At 26.7% G+C, this 15,161-nt stretch overlaps 1 protein-coding gene across 2 annotated transcripts in view; it reads left to right on the top strand.

The window, feature by feature from the left end:
- LOC122504508 overlaps positions 1 to 14,930 on the top strand; it is a 94,803-nt gene extending 79,873 nt beyond the window's left edge. For both annotated transcript variants that reach the window (XM_043615654.1, XM_043615655.1), the window contains exons 2-4: positions 2,793 to 3,052; positions 11,696 to 11,932; positions 13,688 to 14,930. In XM_043615654.1, coding sequence (XP_043471589.1) covers positions 2,861 to 3,052; positions 11,696 to 11,932; positions 13,688 to 13,810 — 552 coding nt within the window. In that variant the 5' untranslated portion in view covers positions 2,793 to 2,860 and the 3' untranslated portion in view covers positions 13,811 to 14,930. The remainder of the gene's footprint in view (positions 1 to 2,792; positions 3,053 to 11,695; positions 11,933 to 13,687) is intronic.
- The last annotated feature ends 231 nt before the right edge of the window (positions 14,931 to 15,161 follow it).

Below are 15,161 nucleotides of genomic sequence, written 5' to 3'. Positions count from 1 at the left end.
AAAAACAAATTTAAATTTCTTATCTAAAGGTACAAAGTGCTAACATGGTTGTTTCAAATTTGTAAGCGACATACCTGTCAGTTTAACCCAATAGGGGAACTGTCATGTGGCCGCTTTACCCCACTCTCTCCTATGAAATTAAATTATCTAAATATATTGTTAATATTTGTTGACAATAATGTATAATATTAATTTTTAAATATTATTTTTATTATTGTTATTATATTAATAATATAAATAATAAGAATTTAATTAATATTGTAAATTTTAATAATATTGTTAATAATATTACAGTAGATTGTTTTTTACATTAACCTATTAAAATAAATGACCTGTTTAAAAAAAATCGCAAAACTGTATGTCCTTTTAACTAATAAAAGAAGTTTAAACTCCAGAAAAAAATAATACACGATTGATTCTTTGCCAAGAACAGCGATTTAATGCGTTGAAAGTATAATTTTTTTGTTGGTAATTCAACAATTTTTTTTCTTTTCAACCGAAAAAAAGAATGACATTCGAGAAAAAAGAAATATTTAATTTAAATTTTTAAGAATTAAAATAAATCCTTCTTCAAAACAAAAAAGACCAAATGATTATCCAGTGAAAATCTTATGGTAAGCTCTTATTTAAAAAAAAGTAAGAAAAAAAATTGAAAAAGTAGTAAAATCCTCTTAACATTTTTCTCTTTTACTGTTTTCCCTCAAATGCACGCGGTCTCACCAGAATTGTCCTTATCTACTTACCTCACAAATAACGAGCTTCTCCCCTTTAATTTCAAACGAACTACACTTTATGTTATTCAATCTTTTTCCTGTCCAATTAACTAATCACCAAAATTTCATAGAACAAAAAAAGTTTTCTTTTTATTACATACTTTTCATTATACATATAGTAAAAAATAGCAATCTTTTACTGAATTTATTTTACTAAATTTTTTTATGTTTTATTTAATAATTAAAATAGTTCGCAATTAATATTTGAAATAGGTATTTTTTAGTAGATTTTTTCAGCAGCTTTTGAACATTTTGTCTGACAAAAATGGTTTTGTACTACTTAGATAATTATTTCGAACCTTTTGATTGAATGTTTGTTATTTTCTCTACTTAAACAATATATATTGTGACCTGGTCTATGAAAAGGGACCTTACGTGTCAAAAAAATCATTTTTTACTTGTTTGTTGATTTGGATAGAGTTTGAAACGCTCTTTAAGATGGTGAAAACCAAAAAGTCATAAGTTGATTAGAAGTTTTTAAAAATTTTTTTTAAAGTTAAAAGAAACAAGAGTAAAAATACGAAAAAACTGATTTTTTTTGTTATACAAATTAAAATAACGAAATAAAACACTTTTTGCAATCTATATTTTAAGTCTGACCATAACTGACTTCTACTACTGAAATGAACCTTATTTTACATTCTCTAACTACTAAAGAAAATGTTATCTTACTGTAATCATATTTTTCATATTATTATTAAATTATTTAGAAACTAATAAAATAATTAACATATATTGCAGAATTTAAATAAAATCTTATTTATTTGATTTTTTTATTATATGTATTTTATAATTACTTTACTTATTTAATTTATAGTGTTTATTTTATGTATATTATTTATTATATTTATTTTATTTCTTTATTTTATTTAGTATTTATTTTTAAACCCAAAAAAACTAAAAATTTCATCTCAGTAAATAAAAAGCATGTCGCGTCTCATTTTAATTTTATATCTACTGTGTAATCTTGATTTGGTTGGAAATTAACGTTTTCTATATATACATATATACTTTGAATAAAATTGCAATAATGTAGCTGAAATTTAATGTGACAATATCGCGATTGGGTTCAGAGGCAACACACGAGAGAACTAGAAACGACAGTCGCTAGTTGGAAACTCGGTCACTAGGTCGATGTGCAGATGAATTCGATGCGTTTCCACGACAACGACACTGTCTCCGGGCAAATGATACCTGTGTGTAGATGTAACTGGAAAATTCTTCAAATTAGATTCAAATAATTGATAAAATATGCGTTTCCAAAGAAAGGAAGTTGAAAAAAAATTTTTTTTACAATTTCGTGTATTTGACCTATATATGTATACAGGTGTATAGCATTGCAGGATAACTTGTTCTATTAACACACATCTTCTCAAGGTCACGAAACTGTTCTGACCAATTTATAAATAATTTTATTTATTTTCAATTTATTACGTTATTAATTATTATTTTATTTTCCTTTATAATTTTATATTTATTATTAATACTAAAAAAATTATGAGAGGGAAAATAGTATATTAAGCAACAAGGGGATAAAGGAAAAATGGAAAAATTGTAGTTGAAAATTGTTGTTGTAAAATTAATATTTAATAGGTATACATAATATTTTAATAAATGGAATTGAAATCTACTGAAAGATGAGGTTGAATTTTATAGAAAATTTTATAAATATTGGAGGTGAATTATTATAGAATATTAATATTAAGATATGAATACGCACATACTCTTGTCCCTATTTGCATCGAATACTTGAATTTATCGATTTTCTAAATTTAATTAAACTCGACATTAAAAACAAAAGAAAAATAATGATAAAGACGCTTCTAATTAGTTCCTTTTTTAATGAAATACATTTTTACTGAGTGTAACATGAATGATTTTCGATAATCTTCGATAAATAATAATAATAAACAATAATAATAATGATAACAAATAAATAAAATTTCGTTTGACCTCAAAAAAAAAAAAAAAATTTCTTACTTCGTGGAATAAAATGTTTAAAAAATTTTGTTTTTTCAGTATTTTTTCAGGTGCCAGGTGAAAATAAAGATATCAAACTGGCGCCGTTTAAGCTTCGCTTTTCCAAGATGGGAAAATCAAGAAGTGGGGGAAGTAGTAGCAGTAGTGTTGAATCTGATGATCCACACACGCTTCCAAATATGTCGACAGATTCGGAGGGATTTTCGGAATTGCAAAACACCGGAGCCAGTAGCATTGTTTCGCAAAATTCAACAATACCATATTCACCGCCACCATCCTATGAACACGTTCTCGAGGAGGTAATTACAACATGCTTTTAAAATTCATTATAAAAATTACAAAAAATCAATTTGGTTTAATGAATTAAAAAATTATATTACTTTTGTTACGAATTTTATAAAATAAAATTTCGATTTTAGATAATGAAAAAATTTTAATCAAATTAAATGAATAAAATTTTTTATAATACTAAATTAAATTTGATAACTATAAATTTGTATTTTGAAAAAGAATTTCTTTTAGTGAAATTTATATGATGTTTATTAGGTAATTTAGTTAGTCAAAAATAATTATTGTCAATCACAAAATTATTCTTATTGTTACAAGTTTTATCATAAAATTTTGATTCAACTAATTATTAAAATCATTGAAAATTTTTTCATTATAAATGTTTTTATCAATGAATTTTTATATATTCAAAATTAAATTTTAATTATTTTAAAAAATTTGCTTAATCTAATTTTAATTTTAAGAAAAAGCAAAATTTGTATTATGAAAAACAAATATTTTTCTTGATATCTTTAGAATTGTTAGGTTTAGTATAGATAAAAAAAATATTCTTGTTTTTTTTTATTAAATTTTGAATCAACTAATTACTAAAATCACTGAAAATTTTCTCAGAAAAAGAATTAAATTCACTTGAGGAAATTTTGATTAGTATCGATCAAAATTTATCAAATGCAACTTTTCTTAATAATTTCTTTACAAACTATTATATGAATTACAATTTTTGCTTTTTATTTTTCCTATCTCAAAACAATGAAAACTGAAAGATTTATGTATGTTATCATGTTTTACCTGTCTTATTGAAATAATATGAAAAATTGAAACTTGAAATTTACTCGCTTCGCATATATTATTTGCATGACAAAGGTAACAGTTGTGAAATTTGAATAAGTTTCTATTTTAAATTTTCTTTTCTTTTCGAGTTTGTCTTCATCTTTCTCTTCTTAAATCCTTAAGTTTCGTTTGATCTCGATTTAGCATTATAAAATGTTTGCAATTTTAAATATTTTCTATAATAAAAGATTAAAATGTAGGTGAACTAAAAATATAACTTTCAAAAAAATAAGGAAAAAATATAACGAAAGAGAACGAAGTAAATATTATTTTAATCACTCAAAAAAGATCTGAAACGAATAAAATTTGTCAAAATGGTCATTTTTTTCTTGCCTAGAAATTTTCAATCTTGTAATAATTTCTCACAGAGCGTAAATGTAATTTCAGTTGGAATAACTTGCCAATCTCAATGCTCTCTCTCTCTCTCTCTCTCTCTCTCTCTCTCTCTCTCTCTCTCTCTCTCTCTCACTATTTTTTCGCTATTTATTCTTTTGGAAAATGTCCAAACACCGAAGAGAAAAATTAAAATCTCTTGATATTTTCGTATTTGAAGAGTTTACAAATTTTATGATCAATTGAAAAAATTCTCTTTAAATTTTTCTATTTGAAATTTTTATAAATAAAATTGAAAATTTTCCTCTTTTTGGCACAAACTTCAAGAATCGTTTATATTTTTTCGATTTTATAAACACAATATTTAAAATGTACCTACGTTTGATTTTAAAAACGTACAAATTTAATAAAATGTTATCAAATTATTACAAATTTTTTAACTATTGGGTCTGACAAAAATCAACTTACTGACTTAAATTAAAGGTGAAAGAAGTTAACAATTTTTCCGAAACAATCTCACAAATAAATCTCTTAATATAAGCTCATGTATTTCATATGAATAGACAGTACAGCTGCCCTAATACAGAAACCTGCTTAATCTGAAAAATATTTTCAAAATTAATTAATAATTTCAAAATTATCAAAGAACTCAGAAAAAACGGTAGCATGGTGGGATACAAGCCCACGATTCAGAAAAATTGTTAACTTCTTTCACCTTTAATATTTAATTACCGAATGATAAATTCATTTCCTTTAATTACTGACTTAAATATTTCTACATTTCTAACCATTTTGTTACTAATTTTACACTAGAGATTTACAACATGTATTTTACTATTAATAACGAAATTAGTATAATACGACTATTTGATCTGGCTAAAAAAATTAATTCTATCATTAAAACTATTATTATATTTGAAACACTTACATATTCTTATCTAATGAATAAGATTGCATGGAAGAACAAAAAATAGTTAAATCCTTAACCATTCATCTGACTAAAAAATGATATACTGCAGATTTTAATATTCATAAAAATATAACCATTTCGTCTGACAAAATATTACTTTTTCTACTTAGACCTCATTTACAATTTCTTTTACTATTTTCAAAAGAGTTAGTAGAATAATTTAAACCCTTTGGTCTTTTTAAAATACTTAACTACTATTTTTTTTTTTTTTTTTTTTTTTTTTTTTGCTTAGGGAATTTTGGGAAATCTGTTTACAGATACCTTGGATTCCGCACTCCAAGGTTATGTGGGGTTGGTAAAATAAATAAAAAAAAGGGAATTTAAAAAAAGGATAAATAAATAAATGTTATAATAAATTTAATAAACTGGCGACCTACTACCAGCCCGACCCACTAAAACCCGTAACCCTTCTTTTGGAGCCCTTTACCCTCCCTCGGAACTGTCGTAAGACTTTAGCCTTCGAGGGAGGCGCTCCAACTCTATCGCTGCTGCGACTTTGTTCTGTGTCTGCGGTTCTCCTGCGTCAATAGTTAAAAAATTTAAAACTATTTCAATATAAAAGCGGAATTAACAGCACAACAACAATAAAAAACAAAAATTTTAAGAAGTTTAAAAAGTCAAAAGATAAAATTATAAACGGATATATAAAAAAAAATAAAAATAAACGCGTATAAAATATTGAAAACCTAAAACTGTACAAAGATGAATAAAAAACACAAACAATTAAAAAATGTATAAGGACAAATAAATCACAAAATAAATTAATAAAAAAAAAAAAAAAACAAATTAAAAGCTGTTTAAATTACGCTTTTTGGCAGCCGTCGAGATCCTTCCTCGACATAACCGAGATTATGAAGTTCTCGACTTGCCGACAATTCTCTTCTGACTGGGTCATCAGCGATACCATGTTCTCCGGTGTAACTTGACTGTTTACAGCTTCTAACATGGCCCGCCTCTCCAAGTCCCACTTTCTGCATGAGAAGAGGGTGTGCTCCGCGTTGTCCTCAGGGAACTGGCAATATGCACACACCTCGTTCTCGCGTAATTTAAAGCGACACAGGTACGAGTTAAAACACCCGTGACCTGTGAGCGCCTGAGTCAAATAATAGGAAACCTGACCGTGTTTCCTATTTATCCAGGTGGCGAGTGCCGGGATAAGGCGATAGGTCCATCGACCTTTTCCCTCACCATCCCATCTTTCCTGCCATCTTTCTATGAGCCTGTGCCTCGCTTCTTTGCGGATCAGGCCCTTGCTTGGTCTTAATTCCTCATCCCAGGAACTGCTTTCTTTAGAAAAGAGAAACATTTCTTCCCTTTCCCTCGCCAAGAGATCTGCTGGCGGGACACTTGCAAGGACCTGCACAGCACTCGTAGATACCGTCTTATATGCAGAGATGATACGCGTTGTTATCGATCTCTGCGCCGACAGTATCTTTTCACAGATTTTCACAGACTGAATAAACTCTTGTATTTTTACTTAGACACTTAGACACTTGATATGACTGAAATAATTTTACACTGCTAACTCGCATATTGCTTCCTCATAGAGGAAGGATTGTTTATCGACTGTAATTTTTTCTAATTGAACCACAGTGAATGACATATATTTTACTTTACTTAAAAGAAATAGTAGAGATTGAATTATTTGGAGTAATTTAAATAATAATTATTACCAATTTTTATATTTAACAAATTTTAACCACTTTGTCTGACTAAACTCGTATATTACTACTGTGATAATATTATTTTCATTAGTGTCTATTTGATCTGACTACAATTGAATTATTCTACTGCCATATTAACATTTACATTAGGTTCGACAGTTTGTCTAACTAAATATTACTATTTCTACTTAAATCACAGTTTCCAGCATTTATTATCATATTTATAACTGAATTAACAGATTTCAAACTATTTGGTCTGACTTAAACGGTTTAATATTACTGACACTAATGTTTCCAATATTTTAACAACTTTGCCTGACTAAATAGAATATTTTCTACTTGAACCTTAGTGAGGGACATTTATTGTACTGTTCATAAAGAAATTAATTGTATTTTAACTGTTTGCTCTAATTTCAAATAGTTTTACACTACTGATTTACATATTTATCAAACTTCAATAATATTTTTTTTAATAAAGTTGAATTATTCTACTGATACATATATTTTTTCAATATTTTTTTTTTTTATTTTTCTAAGCAATTTATTGTCTGAATAAATATTATTTTTTCTACTTTTTTCTACCACAGTTAATAACATACATTTTATAATTTATAATAAAAAATCTAATGATACATTAACCATTTGATCTAACTAAAACATATTTTTATTATTTTATTTATTTATATTATGTATTTTTTTAATTGAAACCAATATGCCTGACTAATAATTATTGTTTCTACTTAAAACTAAAATAAATAATTTAAAATTTACTTTATTTCAAAAATGTGCATATAAAATTTGCTTTTTTCGACGAAAACCAAAAAATATAAAGGATAAACGCTAAAGAGAAAAGGAAAAAAAGAGAGAAAAAAATATTCCGTTGAGATAAATTAAAACAGAATATTGAATACAAATGTTCAATTTAGTGAATATCTACATTTTTTTGTATGTAAATTAATTATATATGCATAATTAAAGTTCATTTATTAAAGTCCAAAATGGTTTAATTAACGATTGAACACCGAGGACATAATCATTATATTGCCATTAATGTCCATCTCTGTTTTCATTTCAATGAATTTAAAGTCAATAAAATTTTCTCTTTGTGATTTTGTCCTGCGTAAATAATAACGGTTTTACTATATAGTGACAATTTCAAAGGACTTGCGCAAACGTCCCGTTATCACTGTATATACATATATACATATGTGTATAGTAGTGAAACCGTTATAAAATCAAATCACTTCATTATACGGTCTACTAAAACATACTCTCCCCCCCCCCCTCTCTCTCTCTCGCAGTCTCCCTTGTGCACAAGGGCATTCAAACACTAGTCGCTTTATTAGGTACGCATGCAATTTACCGTAATGCATGGCCAATCGGCCTGACAAAAGGACGAAACAATACCTTCGAGTTGGTCCTAAACACAAGATTCTGATACCAGTTAGACACCAATTAATTAGCACGGTTAATTATGCAACTGCTAAATGACACGCTCAAGCAACCAAATTAATACTATCGGTTTAGCTTGATAAATTTGTCGTTAAATAACTATTAGATGCGATATTTATTGAATTAATAGAATAATATTTGTAGTCTGTGTGCTCTGTGGATACTATGAAAGGGAAATTTTCGTTTTTTTCTTTGAAATATCTGTTTTAATTTCTTTTTTTTTATTAAATTAATTTATTACTTTAAATAAGCTTTAATTTCTTTTTCATTTATAAAATCAATTTATTAAATTATAATCTGTCTTAATTTTTTTATTTATAAAATTAATTTATTAAATTTAAATCTGTTTTATTGCTCCTCGTAAAACTGCGTATTTTCCCGAGTCGAAATTTAAATCCTACTTGGACTCTGAAAATGTAGTCGTAAAGTAGGGTCTGATTTGAATACAATTTTTTAAAATTAGACCCTCCTTTGACTCCCAAAACAGGCTGATCTCTGTTTGTTGTTCACATTTACGATGTACAATTAACTTGTGCTAGAATTGCGATAATTTTAACAAATTTGTCTGACTAACACTGACCTTGTCACTGATGCTTTGCATTTCATTGCACTTTCACTCTTACTTTGAGTATTCAACATTTTATATTTATAGTCAAATTACCCTTAAATTAACAGAATTTCAACAATTTGGTCTGGCTGACACAGTTTTACCACAGTAAATTAAGAGGTATTAAAAAACGTTGCAGTTTAAATTAACACCCAAAAAAATTATAAATTAATCAATTTTTGGATTAATTGTATTTCTACTCAAAACATGGTAAACAATATTTATTTTAGCATTTATAAGGGAATCAGTAAAATTTTTAACAGTTAGTACTACTAAAATAATTTTACACTACTGACTCACATATATTTATCGACTAATCGATTTTCTCTATATAATTAAAATAGTATTATACTAAATGTAACATTTTTTCCAACTACAACTCAGTTATACTATACTACAATATTAATATTTGCATTACATTAGATAGTTTGTCTGACTAAATATTTCCTTCTCTACTTAAATCACACTTTGCAGCATTTATTATAAAATTTATTACTGAATTAGTAGAAATTTAACCATTTGGTCTGACTAAAGTACTATACTACTACTTAATAATATATATTTACCAAATTTTAACCACATTGGCTGACTAAACTCGTATCTTACTACTGCGATAATATTATTCCTGTTAAAGTAAATATTTTGTCTGACTAAACACTTGTATTTCTACTTAGTCCATAGTAAACAATTCTTATTTTAAAAAATTCTTTTTAAAATAAAATTTTAAAAATTCTTATTTTAGCATTTATAAGGGAATTAGTAAAATTTTTAACAGTTGGTACGACTAAAATAATTAGTTTAGACAGTTTGTGTGACTAAATTTTGCCTTTTCTATACTTAAGACACACTTTGCAGCATTTATTATAATATTTATTTGTGAATTATCAGAATTCAAACCATTTGGTCTAACTAAAATACTTAAATACTACTTATTTATATATTTAACCAATTTTAACCGACTAAACTCAAATATTACTACTGAGATAATTCTATTTTCATTAGTGTCAATTTGGTCTGACTACAATTAAATTATTCTACTGACATATTAACATTTACATTAAGTTCGACAGTTTGTCTAACTAAATATTACTATTTCTACTTAAATCACAGTTTCCAGCATTTATTATCATATATTTATAACTGAATTAACAGAATTCAAACCATTTGGTCTGACTATAACGGTTTAATACTACTGATACATAATTGTCGTGAAAATAATACCCCACAACTTTTTATGACACTATACACTGACTTAAATATTCCTCTAATTTTACCCACATTGTCTACCTAAAACAATTTTACACCACTGATTTACATATTAATTTACTCCATTTTTTCAAGACAGAATGCTGTCTGACAAAAATAGTACTATACTATTGTTGCTAATATTTTTCTAATTTATATTATGCATTTTGTCTAACTAAATATTTGTATTTCTACATTGACTTATTATATTTCTATACTTATAGTAAACCATATTTATTTTATAAAAGAAATTTTAAAATAGTAAAAAACTTGGTTTGATTCAAACAATTTTACACTACTGACTTACATATTTAACGATTAATCATTTTGTCCAACTGATGGAATAATGTTATACTAATGATCCGAATATTTTTCCAATATTCAAAACAACTTTCTCTGTTTAAATATGAGTTTTTCCTCATTGAAACTGTAAAAAATGTTTATTTTAAGATTAAAAAAATAATTAATAGAATTTAAACACTTTGGTCTCACTATAAAACATGTGCACTAATGATTTAAAAAAGCGAAATGTAACAATTTTGTCCAAATAAAATTATGTTATACAATATTTCGAGAATTTTAGCAACTGATATTAATGTTAACATTAATCTCAAATACGTTTTTCTACCTAAACATTATGCTTTGTCACTTCGACCACAGTAAACAATTTTTATTGTACACTTATTAATATGGAATTAAGCAAACTTAAACCATATGATTTGGCTAAATAAGTTATACACTACAGATTTAAGCACGTATCAAATTTTGATAATTTAGGCTGACTAAAACAGTATTTTATAACTGATAATAATTTTGTCTGACTAAAACAGCTTTTCTTTATCTATATCATGTATTTTATAACTGGAAACTTGTTTATTTGCTAATTAAATTATATGTCGTACTAAAAATTGCTTTTACTACTGATATTAAACTTTATATAATATTATTTAATATTTTTAAAGTTAATAAAAAGTTTGTTTGATTGAAGTGCTAATTTTCTACCAGCATATATACATTTTGACAATTTTAATCATTGTGGCTGACTGAACATCTATTGTACTACTTATACTGTTCTTCGTAACTTGTCTTTCACTACACTTGCTCCTAACTCTATAATATTAATAATAATAATAATTATAATGATAACTTAGTTGTTTAACTGAATTCATTGGTATTAAGTTTTCAACAAATAATAACAATGTCTGACTTAAACGTAATTGTACTACTGGGAAATAAGTTACAATAATTATAAAAGTTCCATTTGATTATAATACTAATTATAAAATTATAATTTTTATAGTCTGAGGATAATTCCCTAGTGTCATAGAAACGTAAATATTGCAAAAATTTGAAAAGTCTCGTCTGACAGAAACATTCTTTTACTACTTATACGATTATTACTTATTGAATTTTTTGTCTAAAATGTTAAAGTCAATGTGAAAATTACTCTGTTTAAGAAAAAATTATTAATTTTTCAAATTATAATAATTGTATAATTTTTTTTAAATATATAGGTATTTACTTTTTCACTTTTTTTCGTTTTTTTGTAAAGACAAGACTTGAGAGGTCAGCGTCAACTGTATATGAAGAGGGTGTAATATCAGATGTCCAGGATGGACAAATACTCTCTGAAATAGACCAAACTTTAGATCGAGGATTTAGTGAAACAGAAGCTGTATTGGGACCAGAGATTTTGCACAAATCCAGCAAGGAACTTTATAAAGCAGTTGCTAAACAATGGGGTCTCACTTGTAAAATGAGCGATCACTGCAGATGTTTTGATTGTCAGGTAAGTCCAAAAGAATAAAACTATTAAAAAAACTTTTTTCTTTGTATAAAAGTTTGACATAATTTTAAATCGAAATTTTTTTAAATTGGATAATTATTGACGAATTAAATAGAATAGATAGATATGAAATGTAAACTAAATTCCACACTATACAGTATCTTTATAATAATGCTGGAAATTAAGATAGACGAAGGGAAAAAAATATAATTATGTATTTTACTTTAAAAAAAATAAATCATAGAAGTTAATTAGCAGGTGCTTTTATCCTTCTACGATCCAACTGTGGTTAGAGGCGTTTGCTTAATAAACAAAGTCAAAACATGTCTCTTGCATAAACTCCTAATTAAACTCCCATAATTACATGTAATCTCAGGAAACAGAATTTTCAGGATTCTGCATATACTGATATTTTAAGATTATACGATGTTAACTTATCTCTTTTGGTTCGTGATTTCATTGGTTCTTGAAAATTTCTGGAAAATTAAAATTTGCTTTGCTAAAGAAAATCTAACAACGGATTCGAATTCATCAAAAAAAAAAATTGCGTCAAAAAATGTTCTAGTCTTTTTGAGTCCAAAAGTTGATCCAAAATTAAAGAACTTTTGATTGGAAGCATTTAAAAAGATAAAACCTTCTGGACATTATTGTTGTTTAATCCCTTCCGATTATAGAAAAAATAATAATTAATAATTAAAACTGATTTTTACCCTAAAAAAGTAATGTCAAAGATGACTATGACTATGTGTTTTTTGGTCGATGATTACGAATATGTTGGCAGCTTTCATTCGAAAATTGTTTCCAGTCGGTTTTTTTTGGGTCGTTTATTCTTATAAAAAATATTTACATTACATAACTTAAAAATTTCAATTCAAACTATAAATTTGTAATAAACAACCCTAATAAACAACCCTCTAGAAACAATTTTTAAGTGAAAGCCATTAACTTGTAGAAGAAATGTCCTCCATATTGGGTCGGACATTTTGTATTTTTTTAAAACTGACAACATATTCGTAACTAGTGAACCGAAAAATCCCCTAGAAACAATTTCCAAGTGTATCCAATTGATTTAAAAAAAAAATTGTCCTGCATGTTGGATCGGCCATTTTGTATTTTTAAAAACTGACTACATATTAGTAATCAAGTAATCAGCGACCCAAAAAAAACTTCCGTCATATTGGTTCAGCCTTTTTGAATTTTTTAAAAACAATTGCAGATTCAGAAAAAGCGTTTAAAGATATGCAAGAAAACGTGTCTCCCATATATAATATGGTACTAATAATCGTGGGATAGTGAAAAAAAAACAAATTTTTACAAAAATAGTCAACTTTGACATCACTTTTTTAGGTTAAAAATATTTATTATTATTTTGCCTATAATCAGAGGGGTTATGCCAGCACTAGACAGCGTTATGCCAGTGCTACCTGTGAACGTAGCTGCCAGTACTGACAATACTGGCGCAGTATTCCGCCAGTTGTAAATTTCCCATTGGGATAATACACAGTTTGAAATTTCATCCGAAAGCCCATTAATTATTCTCCTCAATTGTGCATCTGCTACAAGTTTTGGGGAGTACACATGTTCTTATCTTCATTCAATGCATGCGGGAGAACATAATACTTGGCGAAATAGTTTTGCCCTCGCCGCCAAACGAATCCCCTAATTGCGCGCTTTGCCAATGCTGATAAGTAACACAGTTGACCGGGCAAAGTAAACCGTGAACATAAGAGAGTTATTACATCGTCTAATTGTTTGCAGAGTCGTTACTTTGATTGCGATTTCGAAAAGGATGGCTATCAAGGAACTGACGGTGGATTAGGAGCCGGAACTCCAATGTTCATCTCAGAAGTAATGCACGGTACAGCCTGTTCTCTCCTGTAAGGTGAAATTTCGAGCGACCAACATCTCTCTCTCTCTCTATCTCTCTCGTTTGACAGAATTTTACTCAATCTAAGCAGCAATTTTCACGATGACTCGACGAAATTGCAAATTAATCTTCAATAAATTGAAAAAAAAATTAAAGCAATTTTCATGTAAATGCTTTAAATATACAGAAAGAATAAAAATTCTTTTCATCATCTTGTCATGAGAAAAGAAACATTAAAGCAGTTTGAAAATGAAGTGAAGGAGAAGTATACCGAAGAAAAATGCATTTCTTCCCTTTTAAAAGCATTTTTACTTGTACGAAATGAATGAAACAAAAGTGGAATGCTATAAACTCAATATTAGTCCTATCAGGGATCTTTTGGCAAAATTAATATTTTCTTCCGAAGAAATATATTTTTAAAAAAATTTCCAGTTTATTTTTATTTTTCAATTTACGTTAAATTTCAAACTATCTAGAAAAGAAAAAAATATTCTATATTTTCGACGAATATTTAATCTGATAATTAATTTATCATAAATTTAATTATTCCAATACACATATACAAAAACTTTATTCCCTGAAATAATTGAAATATTTTCTTAATACAGAGGAATGTAAAGAGAAATTTATATTATATTGAAAATGATGAGCCAAAAACAATTGGAATTTTAACTTCATGCAAATTCCACTTAAAACCCAAATGTAAACTAAGCCTATTTTCATAAACAATTTTCATATTTTCCTTTCAAATACTTATTTTTTTAACAGAATTTTTTTTCAAAATTATTACTCTCATCACTACAATATTTTAAAATCCATTAAAATTGTAGTTTTAATTTAATTTGTATTTTATTATAAAAAAGGAAAAAAGTCATTTATAGGAAAATTCAGATCCCTGAAAAATTAACTGTTTGTGCTTTTTTAATTATTATACACATATATGTGTATATATGTTTATATAATAACTAAAAAAAACTACAAAAAATTTGTATTTTGCAAGAGCGGAGAAAATCGAATCGATTTGCAAATTGTGAAATTATATGTGCGACCCTTTTTCTAATCTAATAAATGCAAAAAAGGGTTCCAAAACTATATTTGTATACTTATTGTGTAAGAACAATAGAAAAAAAATAACGAGATTTTCTTGGATAAATTAAAAAAAAAAATTTTATGAACTTTGTAGTCAAGCAGAATTTCTCCGATGACGAGAAAAAAACATAATACTCGGCAAAAAAATAAAGCCGAAAGAAAAATATTTTAGTCACAAACAACAAGAATTGTAATTATAATTGTGTGTTAAATGTGATCTAATGCCCAGTGCCTATGTAACTGGTATATAAAATATATATAACATAGTACTAGAAT

This window comes from Leptopilina heterotoma, unplaced genomic scaffold, assembly GCF_015476425.1.
Source record: "Leptopilina heterotoma isolate Lh14 unplaced genomic scaffold, ASM1547642v1 Lhet_300, whole genome shotgun sequence".
In the NCBI taxonomy this organism is placed as follows: Eukaryota; Metazoa; Arthropoda; class Insecta; order Hymenoptera; family Figitidae; genus Leptopilina; species Leptopilina heterotoma.
This window is presented reverse-complemented; position numbering and strand designations above follow the sequence as displayed.